This window comes from Pteropus vampyrus, unplaced genomic scaffold, assembly GCF_000151845.1.
Source record: "Pteropus vampyrus isolate Shadow unplaced genomic scaffold, Pvam_2.0 Scaffold130, whole genome shotgun sequence".
NCBI classification, from domain to species: domain Eukaryota; kingdom Metazoa; phylum Chordata; class Mammalia; order Chiroptera; family Pteropodidae; genus Pteropus; species Pteropus vampyrus.
This window is the reverse complement of record NW_011888911.1, coordinates 4119111-4140640: the sequence shown is the minus strand read 5'-3', so window position 1 is coordinate 4140640 and position 21530 is coordinate 4119111. Positions and strand designations below refer to the sequence as shown.

Below are 21530 nucleotides of genomic sequence, written 5' to 3'. Positions count from 1 at the left end.
GGAGGTGTGGAGTGAGGACCTCCTCAAAGTTCACCCCTCCATAAAAACAGCAAAAGAACTGGAAAAAAACTGTCAGATTAAACTTTTTCATAATTCTGGAAATAAACTGAAGGCTTGTGGCAACACAGAGAACATTAAGTCAAGAAAAATGGCTAAAACTTGGTAAGAATGGTTAAGTTTTGTGGAGTTTTAACTTACTCTAGTCCCATCCCCCAACTCAGTGGCAGACTTGAAAAATGACAGTACCAAAGAGAGCAGAACAGAGCCAGAGCCCATTCAAAGCTCTTTCCCAAAGAACAGTCATTGGTTGACCTGGCTAGTGGTTCCCTGAAACACCCCACTCAATAGGCTTGTCTTCATCTGACCTTGCTCGAACTTACCCAGTGCTGAAAGCCTCTCCCTGGGGAGGATTTGCCCAATGACTAAACATCACGGCTGCCTGAAGTGATGGATAACAGTTGACGCAAACAACAGACTAACCAAAAGTGTAAAAGGAAAAGCTGAGGAATGAGATGTCCACAGGGGCTTTGAAAAGCTCCATCATATTCCTGAGATCTAGGCAGCTAGGTGTAAGCACTGGGCTGTGCACACACCCAGAAAAGACCTAAGATGGCCTCAGCTCTCACCTCTGGCTAATCTTGAGACCCTGCACATGCAGGAAGTTAGAGCTAAGGCAGAGTTCTTCTGAGTGTTAAAGGTGTCCACAAGGGTCCTTGGCAAAGACTGGGAGATTTCTTAGTTCCAGGTAATATCTAAGGAAATATCTGTCCTGTCATTAGCTGACCACTAAGCTAACTGAGCAGAGACTTCAGTGTCCTCATATGACAAAAATGAAGACTTTACAAAACCAGTTCAGAAAAGTCATCCAGCAAATTAAGAGCAATAAACAAAACCCTACAGTGGAGGGAAATTCTGATTTCCAGAGTTAATACATTATTTTATTTGAAAAATTCACTCATCAACAAAAAACTACAAGATATGCAAAGAAACAAGAAAGTATGACCTTCATAACACTGCTGGTAGGAGTATAAAATGGTGCAGCCGCTTTGGAAAATAGTCTGGCAGTTTCTCAAAGGGTTAAACACAGAGTTACCCTATGAGCCAGCAACTTCACTCCTAGGTATGTACCCAAGAGAAGTGAAAATTTAAATCCACAGAAAAACTTCGACACAGATGTTCATAGCAGCATTATTCATAATAGCCAAAAGTAGAAACAACCCAGACATCCATTAATAGACAAGGAGGTAAACAAAATGTGGCATACACATACGACGGAATATTATTCAGTCATAAAAAGGAATGAAGTTCCGACACATGCTACCCCATGAATGAACCCTGAAGACATATGTTAAATGCAGGAAGCCAGTTGGAAAGGCCACATCTTGTGCACATTTATGTGCAATATCCAGAACAGGTAAATCCATAGATACAGAAAGCAGACCAGTGATTGTCAGGGACTGAGGGAAGCAGGGAGTGACTGCTAATGGGTACAGAGTTTCATTTTGGGGTAACGAAAATGTTCTGGAATTAAGTAGTAGAGATTGATGGCTGCACAGCTCTGTGAAACACTAAAACTCATTGAATTGTACCCTTTAAAAGGGTTTATTTTGTAGTATGTGAATTTTATGTCATTAAAAAAAGATTTGGGTTTGGAGGAGGAGGAACAAGGCTTAAGTCCTAGACATGTCAATATTTTGAGGCTGAGAGAAAAGGAGGCATCAACAAAGGGGATTGAGAAAAAGTGATACTGAGATAAAAGAAGAACAGATCTGGTGGTGTCCCAGGAGCCATCGGAAGAATGAATTGAGAATGGCTCTTAGAGTTCGTAGTGTGGGGACCCCCAGTGACCTAATTCAGCAGAATGAAATTGAGAGAGAACTGGAAAATAGAAATTGACAATAGTGAGCACACACACACACAAATTTCTAAAGAAGAGTGGGGAAGACTGCTGGTGTGGGAAGCGTGGATGTAAACAGTGTACCACATGAGTCCAGAGACCATGAACATGGTCAGGGTGTGGGGGAAGACGGTGTTTTGAGGGCACTCACGTGCGTGGGGTACCTCGGCCGCCCTCCAGTAGCGATGACAATGTGCTCAGCCGAAAGCAGAGTCTGAGAAGAAACCAAGAAAGCCACAGTCAAACAGGTACACCAATGTCATCTACAAGGAGGGCTCAATGCCTGCAGGTGCCCCTGGGCAGAGACCCACAATTCTAACTGCAGACTCTGTACGCAGTAGCTCAGAGGCCCCGCAAAGCTGGGAGACCATCAGGGGTCAAGGGGACAGGCAGAGGATGGCAGGGAAATGTTCAAATGCAAGCACTTCAGTTTACAAAGCACCCTGCAGATGTCTCCATGAATCTCCACAAAACTCTGCAAGGGTGTGATCATCCACCCTTGTCACAGGTTGCCTGTTGCCCTCTGAAAGTGGCAACCAGGAGAAACATGCATAGCTTGCGATTCATTTTATCCCTCATAAAGAATTACAAGGAGCCTCAGAGGGATCTGTCTGGTCAACCGAGCAGAACTTATTACTGAGAATAGCACCAAAGTCCATGGAACAGTCAAGACTCACCTCTTTCCCACCTTTTGCGATACCGCGAACCATGTGCTCATTGACAAAGCTAGCCTTGATGTTAAAGTACTTGACTTTTCTATAAAATAAATAGAATTTTCATACATTTCCTATACAAATTAAGCGTCACCTAGGGAATTAAATAGAGAGCACTGTGCAGACTGCTAAAAGGTGAGCTAGGGCCCACAGTCCATCATCCACCACCCATAGCTCAGGTGAGGAAGAGGAGAGTGAAGAACTGCACTGGGAAGCAGCTCGCCATCTCCCATGTCCCCCGGAGGTTCCCTGGGACGTGGCGACCATAGCCGCCAGGTAAGGATGGAAGCCAGGTCAGTGCAGTCCTGAGAGCCCAAGTACAGTCCTGGTGTGTGATGACAGCAGTAGTTGGGCCTCCCCTGGGGTCAGTCCTTGTCATTGTCACATTCCTTGGATTCCTTGTGTACCAGGGAAGAGACCCCGCCCCCCCCCCACATGTGTATCCAATTGCCCTGAAACACCCAAATCACCAACTTTCCACTGGCAAGGGCAAGGGAGGACATCTGGCAGGTAGGCATCATCCCAGCTTTTAGGGGACAGTAAGGCTGGGAGAATGGGTATGACAATGAGGACACAAGGGTGGTCGGACACATGGTGTAAAGAAGCAGCCCACTCCTTTCTAATCACAAAGGCTACACTTTGGTAAGCCTTCACTGCCACCTTAACCTTGTGCTCTCCCCACTGCCAGGCCCTGCGCCTCCATGTTCTGCAGACGTCCTCACTCACCCCACAACCTGCTAACAGCAGCAGGATACAGACACACTGCATTGCTCTCCTTTTGCAGGCAACTCTGGAGCCGGCCTGGGGCCTGGCCTGTTTGGTGCCCACCCAGAGTCAGGCAGGATGGATGGCAGAGCCCGATGTTTCCAGAAAACTGCACAGGGGGACACCCAGAGATGGGAGCCCCATTCAGAAGAGAAATAACACCATACAGCTTAGCTCCCTGGGCGACCCCTGGGGAAGCCGAGGTGGCAGCTTCCTGGCTCAGCTTTCTTGGGTGAGGAGATACAAAACAGCTGCCTACTGCATAACGCAGGAAGACCCATCAGAGCCAAGCTAGGGATGCTCAGATGAGGACCACCAGACCTTTGAGGGACCACTATCCCTTTCATGACCTGCATGGGCACAGAGCAGAACTGCTGAGCAAGGAGCAAAGCTTAGCCTTAGTCAAGTGCAGTTTCAGGCACCTCTTCTCCTGGCAGCTGTCCTTGGGGAGGATTCTTCAGTGGGGCAAAGTATTAGCATTTGGACTAGGGGACCGTAAGGGGATGGTGGGACAGGATGGTTTCAGGAGGGAGTGATCATGTTACACATATGCTCCAGCACACAATGCCAGGCCCCTTCACCAAGCCCAGGGAGCTGGAAGTGTGCGATGTGGTGTTGGGTTCACAGTGTAGGAGGCATGAGGTGAGGTGTGGAGTTCATGGGGAAGCACCTGGGCCTCCAGTTTACACCAACCACATAACTGTGGTTGACCCTGGCAGGAGAAAGGCTGCCCACTCAAGGAAGGAACTGTCCACTGGGATGGCCCTCGCCAGCCTCCACATCTGGCCCTCGTGCTCTCAGCCCTGAGCACACCTGCTCCCCCTCCCAGTTATAGCCATTCCGCCAACGTGCCCCTTGCTCCTCACTGCTCTGGGCCTTGCAGGTAGCTCCCTAAATGGTGGCCTTCCACTCCCAGGGCACTCAGTCCATCCACTGCTTGTCTGCATGCCCCGCCTCATGAACAGGGGCCTCTTGTCTTATTGCTGCTGAGCCCTCCATTAGTAAGGGCTTGTCATCAAGGCATAAAATGACCCAGAGAAGGCTAAAGAGCCAGATGAGGCTTCAGTACCTGTCCTGCAGTTGCACCCGGTGCCCCCAGTTCAGGGACTTCACGTAGTTTTGAACGGCTTCTGCCATCTTCCTCCTATTAATGCACAAAACCAAACGTTAAAACCACCACAGAAGCATTAGCTGTAGAGTCCCATAAGACTATTACATACAAACAGTGCATTAACAGAAACAAATGGCAGTATTTCTAAAGGTGGTAAAATGTGACGTTTATCCCTACAGCCACCGCCTCTGTCCCAGGTTTGGGGTCGTGAATCTTTGGACTCATGAAAAATAAGGCTTTGGTCTACAGCCATTAGGATGCAGCAGTGGCCCGGCATCCAGGTCAACTGAGAACCATAAAGGGGCCTGTGCATAGCTTTGAATAAACCTGAAGTGGCTCCCATACTGAGCCACTGGCCTTTGGGTTGTGTCATCCTCTTGGGTGTCCTGTGCACTGTTCGACCTTCAGCAGCATCCCAGGGCGCTATCCAATAGATGCAGCAGCATCGCCCCCTGCACCTTCTAGGCACTGACAAATGTCTAGGTACCCAGGACTGTACCAAGTGAGAAGCCCAGGTGAGACAGCATGCTCCCCTGAGAGCTAACGAGACAAACCTCTACCTCCTCTGTGAGTAGCAGAAAAGCACTAGGAATGGGCTGGGCTCCTCACCAGTTGTGTGGTACCTGCTGGGCGACCTCCCAGCCATAGTGGGGGGCATCTCTGATCATGCCCCCCAGCAGTGCTGCCTGGTGCATCAGCTTCTTGGGGATGCAGCCGACATTCACACAGGTGCCACCGAGGCCCCACCTGGTACCTGGTATGTTGGGAAGAGCACATTTAGACTTATATTCAGGTGACTCTAAAGGATTTCCTACACTTCTACAGTTGTTTAGAATTCCTTTAAGTTGGATTTATAACTCAAACACAGCCCAGGTGACCATGTCCCACAGATTTGTTCCGTATAATTGTGTTCAGAATCATTTTTAAATGAGAAGAATAGAACTTTAATGTAACGAAGCTTATAAGAGAAACAACACTCTCTGGAGACTTGGGACAGGCTGGTTCTGGGCTCAACTGCCCTCTGTACCATGACTGCACCTCCACCCAGGCCCCTTCCCCAGGGCTCATGGCTCCTGTCATTGGAGGCTGCCTACCTCGGGGGGAAGGCTCCACATAGTCTACCACGGCCACCTTCTTTCCCAGTTGAGCAGCTGGAATGACAAGAGAAGAAGGCAAGTGGGCACAACCGGGGAGCTGCTTCACAGCTGGGAACAGGGACCTCAGGGGCCCATGAGGCCTAGAAGAGAGTGGGGAAGGACCTGGGCCAGCGGCTGCTAGCCAGCTCTGCATCTAGGTCTCCCTGTGCCTGATGCCACCCAGCCATGCTGCCCACAGCTGGGAACCTTCTTCTTGGACCACAGCCTTTGCACCACTCACCATGGCAGCACTGGGCACAGCCTTCCCTCGCCTCCCACCCCACCTGGTTCCAGGCCCAGACACTCAGCAGTGCCCACCTGAGCCCAGTGCCCACCCTGAGCATGCTAGGATGCACTGAAGGAGCGCCTACCCCCCGGGAGAGGCCCTGGACTTGGACTCCCCTCGTAACCAACTCAGGCCCTCCCAATGAACTTGCCACCTCCTCTCCTCCCCACCAGACACTACGTGTGGCCTCCACTCATGGTCTGCCCTCGTCAGGGCCTCTCAGATGTGCTTTTGCTGCCTTGCTCTCAGGGTGAGGACACAGAAGCTCTGGAGAAGTGAAATGGCAAAGCCAGGGCCAGCCAGCCCCTAGAGGTAGAATGAACCCAGGCACAAAACCGCACCTGCTGCCTGGAGCCTCCTGGCTCCTCCCTGGCTGTCAGCAGGTTCCCCTGGGCTATGAGTCCCTGATACCAGTGAGGCAGAGCTAATCACAGGGCTTCCCCTTGGCATGGTATTGGCCGAGCCCTGACCCTGGACTTGACTGTCTCAGAAAGCATGTCTGACTTAAATGTCATGAAGCCATGAGTGTTCCAAATACTACAGAACACACTCGATTCATGGGTATCAGAACAAAGTTTTAGAAGACTTCATTTAAAAGCCCATTTGGCTCAACTAATTAGGATTCCAGTGCTCAATTTAAAAGCTCCGGCCAAGGGACCTCGATAATCATGCCAACGCCCAACTCTCACATCTGACTACAATAGACCAACAGGGACTAGATGCGCCCTCCCATCTAAAACAACCAAAAATCCAGACAAAGTACATGAAACAGTGGGTTTAAGACACTGGAGATCAGAAAACAAAGGACAGCAATATCGGAGCAACAGGAAAGGAACAAGGTGAGCCCCAGAATCGGAGTCTCCAGGACCCGGTATAGGGGGTGGTTCCAGCAGAGTTCAGCAGACTCCCTGGCTGAGGAGAGGGGCTGAGGGGCTAGGGTGACCAAGGCAGCCAGAGTTCCTGGCACAAATTACCAGAGAGGAGAGAGCTGCACAGAGAACCCTGGACATCTGATCAGTGCATGTGTGTGAGGAAACTACCCAAGGCTGGGAAAAAACCATCCAGAAGGATCAAAGGAGATAATGCTCACCCAAGGCCAGGAACAGTGTCTATTCCCAGAAGCCAGCCTGGAGAAAACACATAATTCCTGGGTAAGCAGAAGGGAGGTCATGCCACAGTAGTTGAGAATAATGACCCTAGATTGGGCACAGCTCCAGACCTGTCAAACAAATCTTAAGTAGAGGATCCAAAAAGATCAAACTCTCTCACTGGCAGAATATGCTCAAAAATATTTCTAGGAATACAAAAATATCGAAAGCCCAACAAGGTTAAGTTCAAAGTGTCTGAGATTCAACCAAAAATGAGCAGGCAAAGAAGCAGTAAAATACAAGCTGTAAAGAGAATAATCAGTTAATGGAAACTGGCCAAGAGCTGACAAAGATGTCAGAATTAGCAGAAAACAGTAAAACAAGTACTATAACTATATTCCGTATGTTCAGAAAGTTAAGGAGCAACATGGAAGACATAAAAAAGGACCTAAGTAAAATTTGTGGAGATGAAAATGCAGTACATGAGACAAAAACTATACTGAGTGGGAGTAATGATAGATTAGACATTGTAGAATCTTTTATTAGTGAATTTGAAAACATAGGAATAGAAACTATCCAAAATGTAAAGAGCACCAATGAGCAGCAGGGCAACTTCGAGCAGCCTAATATACAGGTAATTAAAGTCTCCAGAAGTGAAGGAGAGAGGGAAGGACAGGAAAACTATCTGAAGAAATAATGTTTAAAAATTCTCATAGCTTAATGAAAACTATAAATCCACAGACCCAGGAAGCTCAGTGAAGTCCAGAAGAAAAATGGTTAAAAACTACACCAAGGCACACTACCATGAAATCACCCAAAACCAATGAAAAGAGAAGATCCTAAAAAAAAAAAAAAAATACACACACGACAGAATAACAAAGATAAAGAGGGTGGAGGATTTATCATCAGAAACAGTGCAAGAGAGAATGGAGTAGGGGTGGAGAACATCTTTAAAGTACTAAAAGAAAAAAAATGTCTACCTGAATTTTATACCTAGAAAAAATATTTTTTAAAAAGGCAAAATAAAGATATATTCAGACATTCAAAAACTGAAAGAATTCATTATGCCTAGAGCCACATTACAAGAAACGTTTTCGCATGTCCACAGGGTAGAAGAAAAATGATGTCAGATGGAAAGTAGGATCCACACCGAGGAATGAAGAGCACCAGAAACGGTGACCACATGGCAGGCTTATAAGATTTTTTTCTGATTATTTAAAATTCTTTAGAAGTAACTGTTTAAACAAAAATAAGAACAATGTATTCTGGGGTTTAAAGCATGTAAATAAAAGTAAAATGTATCACAAGATCGAACACAGGCTGGGAGAGGAGAAATGGAAGCATGCTATTATACTACACGTGAAGTGGGAGAATATCACTTGAAAGTAGCCTGTGACAAGTTAAAGATGTCTACCATAAACTCTAAGGCTACTATCTCACACCATATTTGTATATTAATTCAAAAAGGACCAAGGGCCTAACTCCAAAAGCTGAAACTGTAAACCTCTTAGAAGATAACATAGGCACAAATCTTTGTGACCTTGGATTAGGCAACTGCTTCTTCTATGATGCCAAAAGCATAAGCAACAAAAGAAACAACAGATAAACTGGACTTATTCAAAATTAAAAACTGCTCTATTGCAAAGACACCAGCAAGAAAGTAAAAAGATAATCCCAAGAATGGGAGAAAGTATTTACAAATCATATATTTGATAAGGGTCTAGTATATAGAATACATATGTTAAGAAAAAAAAAAAACCCTCTTATAACTCAATAATTTAAAAAAACCCAATTTTTAAAAAGGCAAAAGTTCTGAACAGACATTTCTCCATAGATATACAAATGAAAGTCTACGCAATAACTTTTATAGAAATGTTCATAGTTGCATTATTTATAACAGCCAAAAAATGGAAATGATTCGAATGTCCATCAATAGACAAATGGATAAACAAAATGTGGTCTACTCATACAATGAAATAATACTCAGCCATAAAAAGAAATGAAGTACTATCACATGCTGTATCACGGATGGACACTGAAAACATCATGCTATGTGACAAAAGTCCACATATGTACATAAAATGTCCAGAATAAGCAAATTCATAGAGACAGAAAGTAAAACAGTAGTTGCCAGAGGCCAAGGAGTGAAGGAATGGGGAGTAACTACTAATGGGCAGAGTATATATGAGGATGTTTTAAAATTGATTGTGGGGCAATGATTGTACAGCTTTGTGAATAAACTAAACACCAATGAATTATGAACTTTAAGTGAGTAAATTGTATGGTGTGTGACTTATATCTCAATAAAGCTGTTATTAAAAAATGAAATATTTAGGGATAAATCTGACAAAAGATGTGAAAGACCTGTACATTGGAAACTATAAATATTGCTGAAAGAAATGAAAAAAAGAAATACTAAATAAGAGATATACCACATGTCCACCTATTCCTCTTTGAAGCGTATACCCAAGAAAATGTAAACACACACACACACACACACACACACACACACACACACACACACGCACGCATATATATACACACAGAATACCAATCAGCAAGAAAAAGGAATGAGCTGTGGATACACACAGCAACATAGATAAAACAAAATAATTATGCTACATGAAAGATGCCAGAAAAGTAAGACTACATATAGCATGGTTCCATTTATACACAATTTTAGAAAATGCAAACTAATCTATAATGAGAGAAAGCAGATCACTGGTTGCCTGGGGAGGCAGCAGGGAGGGAAGAGCAGGAAGGGCTTCTCCAGATTTGAGGAAATTTTAGGGGTTATTATGGGCTGAACTGCGGCCTCCCAAATTGAAGTCCTAACCCCCAGTATCTCAGAATGTGACCTTATTTGAAGACAGGGTCTTTACAGATGTGATTAGGTTAGAGTGAGGTCATTAGGGTGGCCCCTAATCCAATTTGACTGGTGTGCTTACAAGGAGAATAAGACACACTCACAGGGGTACATAGTGAGAAGGAGGCCGTCTATAAGCCAAAGAGAGGGGCTTCAGAAGAAATTGATCCTGATGGCACCTTGATCTCACACTTCCAGCTTCCATAACTGTGAGAAAATACATTTCTGCTGTTTGAGCACCCAGTCTATGATATGTGTTACAGCAGCCCCAGCACACTAATACAGGGGTGACTGGTACATTCACTATTTTGATTATGGTACTGGATTCACAGGTCTGTACATATGTCAGGCTGTCCACTTTAAATATGTACTGTTTATATTATGTCAATTATGTCTCAATAAAGCTATAAAAAAGTACCACAAATGCCACTGTTATAAAAGCCAAAGACAGACCTGAGAACTGTTTTGGGTTAATGAACTGTGTCTCTAGAGACAACACTGAAGTGAACACAAAGTCCAGGGCTTTCTCTTGCTAAAGGGAAAGGCAACTGGCCCATCTGCACAGTCTTTCCTGGGGTGGCTCTGTGGTCTAGTGGGGTGAGAACCTTGCATCCCTCTGTGGGCTCCCAAATCAGCCAAAAGACTTCACAGGTTCCTGCCCCCAGTGCAGGCTGGCCCCTCTCCCACCCCTTGGAGCAAGAGCAAATTTCTTTTACACCAACTATGATTCTAAAACCCAGTATCTGCTGTCAGAGAGCCATAGTTTCATGGCCAGGATGCCTGCTCAACTCCCTCTGGTTTTGGACCTTGTTTCTCTCCCGTCTCCTCTCCTCCACTCTCCCATATCTGTCTCCTTGTCATTTAGACTGGGAAGCAGACCACTGGGCACTGCTAGTGCAGAGCACAGCGTCCACAGTGCAACACTGGCAATCTGCTCCCCACCGGGTTAGTGGCACTTGATGTCTCCAGATGCCTCTGGGTCCAGCCCACTTACTGAACACATCTTTACTCATCGCCCCTACCAAGGGTGCCTAGGCCCATTTGGGTGCCCAGGTCTATCTGGAGAGCAAGATACAGCCAGTGGAACAAACCGTGATCTCTGGGGGACAATTTTAAAAACAAGAGCAGTGGAGCCAGAGACAGGGGCCAGATGTGTAGGAGGGGTGCAATTCTAAGTAGGGCTTTCTCAGCAGCAAAGACTGAAGGAAGGTGAGCGAGCCCCGCAGACAACTAGGCAGGTAAAGAGCAGACCAGGCACAGCAGATGGGCAGGGTAAGGTGCAAGGCCAGAAAGACCTAGGGAAGCACTGAAGCACAGCAAAGAGGCAAGAGTCTGGCATGGTATGAGTGAGGGTATGGGTAGTAGGAGACATATCCAATGGGTAGTGGCAGATCCTGTGAGGCCTGGAGGTGCTGTCAAGGCAGACTCAGCTATGTGCTGCACAGACGACTGGATGCAGCAGGGAGCAGGGCACAATGACAAGACTGTTGGAGTGACCCTGGCAGGGTGATACAGCCCTAGAGGCCAGCAGGCCAGCTGCAAAGACGGTGCATTCTGCTCATGGTCTCACAAGGCGTTTCCCCATCCAGCCTTGGAGAACAACACTGACCACTCCAGGGGGCCCTGAAAGATTGGAGGAGCCAGTTGGATTTAGGACACAGGACACATACCTTCCTTGGCACAGGCCAGCCCGCCGGATCCCCCGCCAATCACCAAGAGATCATAGTCCTGACGTCCTGCTGGGGTAAGGGGTGAAGGGTGAGAAGGAAAAGCCAAGATTGTTCCTGAAGGTAACACAATTTCCAAAGGGCAAGCAGTCCCATCCAGTTAAAAGTGGCACAGGATCTGTTTCATTGCATGGGAGACCCCACTCTGTGATGATGGGGGGTGATATATCACACATGTGGCAGAAGGCAGTGACTGGGTGCACAGTTGTCTGCACAAGACCTGAGATTACTCCATGCCAACTTCCCCTGGTATGGTGTACAAGTGCCTTTTCACGCCGCCCCCCACCCACCCACCCACCACCACTCAAGAAGAGAATTTAACTGATAGGACTACTCTGAACTCCAACATCATCCAACATTCTGAGCCAGACACAGGACTCAAACATTTTTCTTTCGTCTACCTGTTGTGAAGGTCACCTTTGTTATAAGTGAAGGAGAATAGAGAGCCGCCCCTGCACCAGCCATGCCTCTTAGAGCACCACCCAGTGCATGCTGGGCTCCGGAGGGAACCCAATCTGAGCAACAGCAAGAGCTGCGAGGCCTTGAGTTCCTCCCTGAAATATCTTTGAGGCTCACTGTGGTGTCATCTCAGAGGCAGCGTGCCCCTTCCACTCTTGAGCCTGGCACAGTAGACCAGTCACATCTTTCCTGCCCTGCAGAAGGCATTGCCTGTCTCTCTCCTGAAAACTACTGGCATGGAGGGTAGGCAAAAAAAAAAAAAAAAAAACCCACTAAAAAGGGCACACTGAGGAAGGGCATGGAGAGGGTAGGTAAGGGTAGGTGTGTCCTTAAGTGTGGCCAGCCTGTGACCCATGGCCCAAGTCAGGGACACCCAGCACCAAGCACAAGTCTGCTCCCTGTGAAGGAAGAAAAAAATAATAGAAAATGATCAGTAGGTGGGGAGTTAGGGGTGGGCGCAGACTGCTGCCAGGGCATCCAGAGCTGGCTGCTGCTCCCTGGCAAAGCCCAGGGTCGCAGGTCTGCTATCCAAGGCCAGTGCGCCTGCCCCACACCAGCATTAGAGCCTGGCTTGCCAGTGAGAAGGCTGCAGCCATCTGTACAGCCACCTCAACCTTCCTGGCTGCATCAGAAAACGCCCCAGAGTCCCATGCCTCTCAGGGACCCTGGCTCCACAAAGGCCCCACAGACCATGGTCTGGGGTCTGTGCTCCTGTAAGGATACAGGAGCTCAAGCCTAGAGGAGGCCCTGGCATGCAGTTGGGGCAGTCTAGGGAGCAGCTGCCCAGTGGGGACACTCAGCTGTGCCCACCCCACAGCCAGGATCACCTAGGTTCCCTCTAGCTGGCAGCATTTGAGCGCACCTGAGATGCATGTACAGGTACACATGGATCTAAGAGCCACAATTCGGTTCAAGCGGCCAGTCCGAAGTGGACCCAATTCCAAATTTCACTCAAGGACTCTGAAGAGGCCTTAAACTACTGTCAGTTATTCTGATGGCTTTGATATGAGCCTAGAGAACAGAGGAACAACTGCTGGTTGGAGAAAAGCTACCGCAGGATGAGGAGCACAAGCCTGCTGGGCAGAGCCAAATCTCTCTGGCTGCCCATGGTGGGGACAGAGGGGAGGTTTTGCCTAGGGGCATGCTCCTACCTTCCATTGCAGGTGCTGTTCCTTCCTGCCACCACAGCAGGATCCCCGCTGGGTCTAGACACCCCTAAGCCCCAGCTGTGCCCCTCAGCCAACTATCAGGCAGAGGGCAGGGTGAGCAGCTGGCCATTTGGATTGTGGGCTTATCTTTGGTGGTTTGCTCTCCTCACCCATTGTGCACACCCAGGAACTCTCTGGGTCTGATAATCACTTGCAAGAGGCCAGCAGTGGAGCCTTCTGTATGTGTAGGAAATCTGCCTGTAAACACATGGTGGGGTCTTGGTAGCCTGCTGGGGAGGAAGGACCCTGAAGGAGCCATGGTAGGCAGGGCAGGGGCTGTTGTGCAGGGTTACCTGTGCACTCCATGCACTCAAGTGCCTCACAGCCTCGCCCTCCCCACCTCAGACAGGCACAGCAGGCAGGGCTGATCCTGGAAAGTCTGTCTGGTCTTTGTGTTCTGAGCCTATTGTCCTTAAATTTTCTGCTCCTCTCTGAACACAGTGCCTGACACAGGAACCAGGAAGTGTGACAAAGCTGAATGAACAGTGTGCTGCTCTGGGAGAACCGCTGGTAGCAGATGTTAGGGAATAGATAACAGCAACACTGTCATGCTGGTTCCTGTTCAGGGGCTGCATCAGCCTCCTCCCAAGCCTGGGACAGGGCAGGCATCTTCCTGCCCTCAGAGAAACTGGAGGTGAAATGGAAGAGGAGGCTCAAAGTCAGACCAGGTGTCTTTCCTGGGCGTTGGCACTGTCTCCAGGCCCTATCTGCTCCTCAACACTGAAGCCCTGGGGGCAGAATCCTTGCCTCCTGCCCAGCTGGAAACAAAACACTCTACCCCAAGGCCGTGGGCTTATCCTCAGCCTGAAGGGCCCTGTGTGTGTGACCTCAGAGGCAGCTCTTGTTTACAGATCTTTCCCTTGGCTCCCCTGGATTCCCCAAGGCCACAGCAACGCATAGCTTTGTCCATTTAAGCATATGGTCAGCCCTCTTTCTCCAGTCCATCATTGGCCAAGGGTGTGGTCACTCTTCTTCCCACAGCTGCCATCTCTACCCAGGCCCCTCAACACTCCCAATAGGGAGTTGTCCAAAAGCAGGTCTGGAGGTGGGTTATCGCACAGGCATATGGGGTGGGTAGCACCTTGATGCATGGGGCCAGCCATACCACCATGGCAGATGTGGTGGCACTGTGGGACAGCTCTGGGAGATTGGGTTCTGACTCTCCTGAGACACCAGCCCCTGCTCCAAAACTGGTGGCATCCTAGTACTGGTGGTTATGTGATTACTGTCCTGGTTTGGTAAGCATCCCTTAGTGGCTCCAGAAGGATGTCATATATTCTCCCCTCCCCCGGGGCACCTGCAGAACATCAGCCAGCAATGGGTGCTCAGAGTCCATCTGTTCCCTAGAGTCCTTTTGTGCTGGCTGGAAAATTACTGCTTGCCTATCGCCCATGGGAACATAACATTCTAACAAGCTTTCTGCTTCTGTATCCCCGCTTGCACAACCGACCTATGGGTTGACAGTTAATAAACTGAAGAAAAATAGACCTTTGTGTTTAAGATAGAATGAGGAATGGGATTTAGGGCTTAAAAACCCTGTACCTCTACATTTCAGGGCTGCTTAATTTGAGGTCTGCGTATCCCTGGCAGATCCAGCTGGCTGAATAAAGAGTGTGTTTCCTATAACTCACTGGTTTCTGGTGGTCTGTGTGTCTTTCGGGGGCTGGCGGCTACAACACCCTCATTGATTTCCTGCATGTGCATGTATTGAGCACTTGCTGCATGTGAAAGCTAGGACCTTGGGGAGGAGGTAGCCAGGTCTGGCCAACAGGGTGTGGGGGGCGGGGGGAATGGTCCCTGGCAACCTCTGGAGGTAGGCCATCTAGTCAGGACTACAGTTAATATCAGGCTGAGAGTGGGAAGGAGCCAGCACAGGTCACTCTACCCAGCAGAACCTCTGGCACGGTGGTCTCCCAGCTGTTTCTTCATCTGGAAAGGGGATTGCGGGTGGCTGGAAGCGGAGGAGCCCTGTCCCAGCTGAGACTGCCTCACGCGGGGACACCTCCTACATGGACACCCCTTCCGGACACCCATGCACGCATATTCCTGGCCGGACCCCACCCACCCTACCTGCTGCGTCCTGCGCCGCGCCCCGCACCCCGCCCGCTACGACCGGCGTCCGCCACCGGAAGCGCCCGCTGTCTCCCCTCAGCGCCTTCACTCTCACTGCGGTCGCCGCCATAGCTGCGGGGCCTCAGCGGCAGGGCTGCCCGCCGCGCTGCCTGCGCCGCCAGGGTGCGTCCGCCAGGGTGCGTCCGCCAGGGTGCGTCCGCCAGGGTGCGTCCGCCAGGGTGCGGCCGCCAGGGTGCGTCCGCTGTTGCATGTCCGCCAGGGCGAGGTGAGTGAGCGCGCGGGCCATGAGGCCAGACCATGAACGGGTCCGAAGTGGGCGCGGGTCTTCTGACCTTGGGTGTGAGTTTCTGGATCGGGAATAAGGGATTCCGATGGCGGGGTTGGATATTCGGACGCGGACGGAGGGATCCGACTTTGGGCAGGGGTCTCTGGACAAGGGTGGAGGGGTGGGTACCAAACTGGATTGAGGGAGTGAGAGCTCTGTGCTGGTATGGCAGGATCCGACGAGGGGATAGGGGTCCAGAAAGGAGTGGGGTGTCCCACTTCCCATGGGACTACAGATTCCTAGGGTGGAGTCCTGTCCCTGGGGGAGGGCTTTGACCTGGTGACCAGGTTGCAGAGTCAAGGTCTGACTCGCCATGGGAGGGTCATACTTCGTCTTTAAGCTGGAATCAGACCCTTGGAAGTGGGAGAATTGTGGAGGCCCAGGCCCCGAAAGGCTCATTGATCCTCCCAACAGATTCCCTTTTGGAGGCCTTGGGCAAGGCCCCAGGACAGCGGTGTCATAGATGAACACAGCCAGACACTAACTAAAGCAGTGAGGACAGATTATATTCAGTAACTATTTATAGTAGGGGAAAGAGAGGAGCTCCATTTTGGTTGATTTGCTCAAATGCAACTGGGTGTTTTAAAGGGAGAACGAATGAGTGGGGAGGAGGATGGGGGGGGCGGTGCTTGAGAGAGGGAAGTGAAAAATTACAAAAAGTAGAATGGGAGTTTGGTTCACATGACACCCACGTGGGTTTGCTCACTGGCACATGACACCCACGTGGGTTTGCTCACTGGCACTTATAGAAGTTAGATTCCTCCTACAGAGCCTGGGAGATGAGATGCGTCCTCAGGTGTTGGCTGGAACAGTCACATCTTTTGGCAGCCTCAAGTTTTCTCAGGCATCTTAATTGCTACAAAGGCCATCCTAGGAATGCAGCTTGGAGCTGTTAGAAACTACGTTGGGCAGTCAGATTTCAGTTTTCAGTGATGTCAGTCAGGAGGGAGGGAGGAAAGTGGAAACATCAGCTTGAAGAGTTAGACCCAGATAGCGAAGGAAACTAGAAATGATTTGATGAGGGCTGATAAAGTGTGTAAGATGGCTGGATGCAGTCTAATTCACAGGTAGATAATAAAACATTAAAGACAGTGAACAGGACAAGAAGCTGATAACCCACAAGGGTATGTCATTTTTCTCCAGTGAAACATAAAATTTTTCTCTACAGCCACTTGCCTTTTTGATCAATGATAATCAAAGTAATTATTCTTGTTTAAAATAATTCTGGTCTCATTAAAGTTGGCCCGATTTATTTATATAAGTTCAACAAGAATGGTAATTGACCATACAGGCCTTTTTAAGTTTTCTTTGTGGAACTTTTTATAGGAATCTCAAATTGATTTTTTTTTTTAATCTCTTAAGGCTAGGAAGCCAAGAACTTAACATCAAACTTCACCTAGAGATCTGGGTGAATTCTCAAGGTCTTCAAAATATCCTGTGGTTCCTAGGCCTGCCAAGAGGTGACGTTCCTTGCTCACCAGAAGGCTGGGAACACTGTAAGCCAGGTACCAGGCCATTTTTTCAAGAAGGCTTATAAGCATTGACTCCATAAAGTCGACCATAGTTCCTTAAAACTATCTGGTCATAACTGATTCTATGTATCATTTTCAAATATGGCATTCCTTGGTAGTATAACCAATGTTTTTTAATTGTGCCCTATCAACAAGAAGGACAGATTCATTTTGAACCTATGCAAACAACTATATTGCCATGAAAATAAGAATACTCTATAATAGTTTCTGATTTGGGGAGGGATCAGGCAGGGAGAAAAAGATAAATGCTTCAATTTTGCTCATATAAGTATAATTTGCTAGATTGTTATGAGTCATAGATAGCTTAAGAAAAAAAGAGGGTTTTTTTTTTTTTTTACATCCACAAAATAGAACATTAAAGATCCAACAATATTTCACACAAATGCCATAAAAAAATTATAATCATCCTTTATCAGTGTACTTAGTCCCATGTAGTTAATTCTTGTTCTCTTTGAACTTGGTTAGTGGTTTCATGAGCCCATCAGTGTCTCTGGTAGAGGTCTGGAGGACCTTACTCACAACAGTGGGGTGGTCTTGTTGATGAAAGAAACATCCAAACCTGTAGAGAATTTTTATGACTTTATTTGAGCCAAACTGACTACAATTACCAGGAAGCAAAATTTCAACAGATCGAGAAATTGCTCTGGAGAATGGCAGTTTTGGAGCTTACTTTATACATTAGAACAGAAGGAGGAAATGTAAGGAGGGTTACATGAAATCCATTGGTGGTTGATTAAGGGAGCAGGAGAAAGCAAAGAGGAGAAATCTCTGGGATTTGCTAAAAAGACAAAATAGAGAAACACATACTTTTACATCGGTGGGTACAGGATAGTTAATAATTAACATTTGTATCACATAGAGATGGTATTGGGAGAAAAGATAACAATGAGGGGTCCTGTAGTCTCCTGCTCTGGTACCTGAGATTGCTCCCTGAGGTGTTTGGAAAAGAATATTTCCATTTAGGATAACTTATCTTTGAAAGGTCAGAGTAATATTTTCTCTGACCTTTCAAAGATATGTTATCCTAAATGCAAAAAGACAGTAGGCTCACTTCAGGTAAAGATTGACTTCAAGGAGACTATAGGCCTAGGACTGACTACCTGACGTGACTCGCTTTCAGTTAGGAATTTTTACGTTTGGACCATTTCGTGTGCTTACTTTCAGTCTCTGAGTTTGTATGGTCCTACCCTGAGCTTGTCAGGTGTGGTATGGCCCCTTTTTCATCCACAGTCTGAAAATTATTTAAGCCATGCCCACGAAATTGATGCTGGAGAGCTCAATGGTGCAGGAGTCCAAAGAGAGACCCTGACCTGGAGCTCCAGTGACCAGGTTCTTGTCTTATGCCTTGAGAAAGAATTCGAGGACAATGAAAAACAGCAAGCAGGAAAGCACAAGTTTTATTCAAGCCAAAGTACACACTTAAAAGTGCTCACAGCTCAGAAAAAGCCCTGAACTGTCTGAGTTACTGGCTTTTGTTTTCTTGGGGGAGGGCCTGTCCCAAGATTATCCATACTGCCTCCTGGTCTTGCTTGTTTCTCAAGCCACCTGGAGGGAGGGGCCTGCCCGAGGTCATCTATCTTGTGTCCAGGCTTGGCTTTTTGCTGGTGCTGGAGTCTCAGCAAGCTCTGAGTCAGGACAGGGAGAGGGCTGAGTAAGGGACTAAGGAAAAATTCCAGAGCATATCCTAGAGGGGAGAGAGAGCTTTCCTAAGCTAACTATCCTGCCTCAAAATGTCTGTGGCCGGCCCACAGTACCCATCATAATCCTTTCCATGCATCTCACAGGCAGTCCCTTTCTGTTGAAGGTGAAGTACTCTGGCTGTATCCCATTGCAAATGCTTTTGGAGGAAAATAAGAGTGAACCAAAAACTACCTGTGAATAATAAAAGATTAAAATGGCCATGGTTAAAGATTTGATGAGAGTTCATTAGTAAAACAATGCATTTAACATGGAAATTTGTATTTTATAATGTATAATATGTTAAATAATAACAAATTATGACTGATAATATTGTACAAGAAAAATTCATGAAAAGCAAGGTAATTGCCACCTCTCTGGGTCTTCCGTGCTCTCACCTCTGAGGAGGGAAAGGTGAAGGGCAAAGCTAGCCTCAGGGTAGGGATGATGTGGGCTGGATATTGACTCTGGTCATTTTCACTTTACAGTTTCTGTTAATCATGATCTCAAGGCAAAAGAACTCCACACAGGTTCTGTCTGCCTTGCTCTTGAGCTCAGAGAAAGAGTACGGAGGGCAGGCGCTGGCTGGGAAAGCCACTCTGAAAATCAGGGTGGTGCTCAGAGCAGGGAAGTGGGCCAGAGATTCGGACACATTGGGTGCACAGACTTGGACCTGCTGAGCATGTGTCCACTCAGCCTATTTAGGCCACATGGCCTGAGAGAACCTAGAGACCTGGGTGTCTACATTCCCCTGGGCAGGGTCTCAGCTTTCCTGCTTGTTCTCTGATCTGTCTGCCAAGCCCCCGCCTCCTCACAGTCAGGGCGTTGGGATTTAGAGCCCTAGGCTGTCCTCGAGGGGTCCCCTCTCTGAGGCCCTCGGCCTACCTGCTCTCCTGGGTGCGCTTTCCAAGTGGGAACTTCTTGGAGAGCAGGGTTCTGAGGGCCTTTCTTTGCGAATGACCTGTGAGTGACCAAAGAAGCTTCTCACATTCCTCTTTCTGTCATCGTTAACATGTTCAAGTCTCTGGACTGAAATCTGAGCATTTGCCCTTCTCTGGGAGTCCAGGCCCAGCCCTGTGGTACTGGGTCCCAAGCTATCTGCCCAAAAGGGTGGCATGCCAGGAGAAGGTCGGGGATAGAATTGCCATGTGTGGCTGTCCCCAAGGAGGGTGGTGAGTGTGCCTGGCCCAGTGACTGCCTGTGTCCTTATTTGGAAACTCACACAAGAATCCCAGACTGTCCCAAGTGGGTGCCCATGGGGATTGCACATAGGCTGGTCTCACCTATGCCGTGTGTCCTCTGCTTGGGCCAGCTGTGCCCTTCTCGGTCAGGGCAGTGGCTGACCCTGGACTCACTGAGCAAGAGCTCAGACAAGGAGGCTATGATCAGCAGGCCCCCAGGCAGGACTGTCAGACACCTGCCATCTGAGGGTATGGTCCTAGCCAGAAGCTGTTTGCCAGAGGGAACTCTGCTCCCCTGGCACTGGGGCACTTGGTTGAGCTCTTAAACCTTGGCCGCCATCAGCATAAGGGGGCCAATCAGAGCACCATTAAACTTAGGAGCGAGCAGGTGAGTCAGGTGGGCAGCTCTGCACTAATCCAAGAGGTTTTAGGCTCCCCAGCTGGCTGCAGGGCTGCTTGGCCAGTTACAAAACACTGAAGCCAGCTGCCCTGTACCTGGCTCCCTTCCAACCCCTTCTCTCCCCTCCTCCCTATCCTACCTTTGTCTTATCGCAGATGCTGGAAGTTTCGCCCCTCCTCTTGGCAGCCTTCTCACTGGGCCTGGCACTAGTAGTGCTATTGCTCTTCCTGAGATATCAAGACTTGTTGTTTTTCTTCTGGAACGAGTTAGTCCTGAACACCATCTACACACTGCTCATGGGTGACACCAAGGAGCAGCGCATACTCCGTCACGTGCTACAGCATGCAGTGGCGGGAGACCCAGAGAACGTTCTGGAGACCATGGACACCTACTGCTCACAGAAGGAGTGGGCCATGTGTGTGGGCAGCAAGAAAGGTGGGTAGCCTGGCTGTCGGGTGGTGAATACAGGAATGGGGACCCCAGGCCTGGCAGCACAGCCCCTACGGTAGTGGCCTATTATTACCCCTTTTCTGGGTGTTGTGTTAGGGGCTTTCCCGGAGTCCCGGAGGCCCAAGCCGCCAGCACAGCCTCTCACTCCCCAAACAAGGGCAAAGGCAGTGCAGAGACCCAGACACCCACATCACTGTTCCCATAGGGAGGGAAAGACGTTTGACAAACCACCCAGGAGGCCACTGTTCTGAGACCTTCCCCCTTGCCACAGATTGTTGATTGGAGGCAACAGCAGGGGCTAGTGCACGGTGGGCAGTGGTTTCCTGTGTGTGCCTGCTGGGCATAAGGGTACACAGTTCTCCTTGGACTCTGCTCAGCCCAGGCACTGGGCCCTTCCCCCAGCTTGCCCTAACCTTTGGACTCCAGCGTAGCACATAGGCATGTGCTGTGCTGCACTCCCTGTGGTTGGGTTCTGGGGACAGACATGACAGCCACTGTTCAGCCCCCTCAGAACCCTTGAAACTGTCCAACTTGAGGGAGCCAGGCAGGCCCTGAGTGCAGCCCATGGGCATGGAGGGGTAGGGGCTTCTGTAGAGGGCTGTTCTTGGTTAGGACAAGTTGGAGTCAGTCAGGGAC

General features: G+C 48.6%; 2 protein-coding genes across 6 annotated transcripts in view; one reads left to right on the top strand and one right to left on the bottom strand.

Annotated features, from left to right (window-relative positions):
* Positions 1-15588, bottom strand: part of TXNRD2 (thioredoxin reductase 2) — a 50277-nt gene extending 34689 nt beyond the window's left edge. For 4 of the 5 annotated variants that reach the window (XM_011367177.2, XM_023534670.1, XM_023534671.1 and 1 more), the window contains exons 1-7: positions 15327-15588; positions 11533-11601; positions 5581-5637; positions 5096-5240; positions 4445-4519; positions 2575-2653; positions 2049-2111 (exon numbers count right to left, since the gene is read on the bottom strand). In XM_011367177.2, the coding sequence (XP_011365479.1) occupies positions 2049-2111; positions 2575-2653; positions 4445-4519; positions 5096-5240; positions 5581-5637; positions 11533-11601; positions 15327-15438 (600 nt within the window). In that variant the 5' untranslated portion in view covers positions 15439-15588. The remainder of the gene's footprint in view (positions 1-2048; positions 2112-2574; positions 2654-4444; positions 4520-5095; positions 5241-5580; positions 5638-11532; positions 11602-15326) is intronic. The other variant, XM_011367178.2, reaches the window with a different exon arrangement.
* A 1-nt stretch (position 15589) lies between these two features.
* Positions 15590-21530, top strand: part of COMT (catechol-O-methyltransferase) — a gene marked incomplete at its 3' end in the record, with an annotated part of 10226 nt that continues 4285 nt past the window's right edge. Inside the window, exons 1-2 of the mRNA XM_023534721.1 lie at positions 15590-15668; positions 20600-20879. Coding sequence (XP_023390489.1) covers positions 15627-15668; positions 20600-20879 — 322 coding nt within the window. The remainder of the gene's footprint in view (positions 15669-20599; positions 20880-21530) is intronic.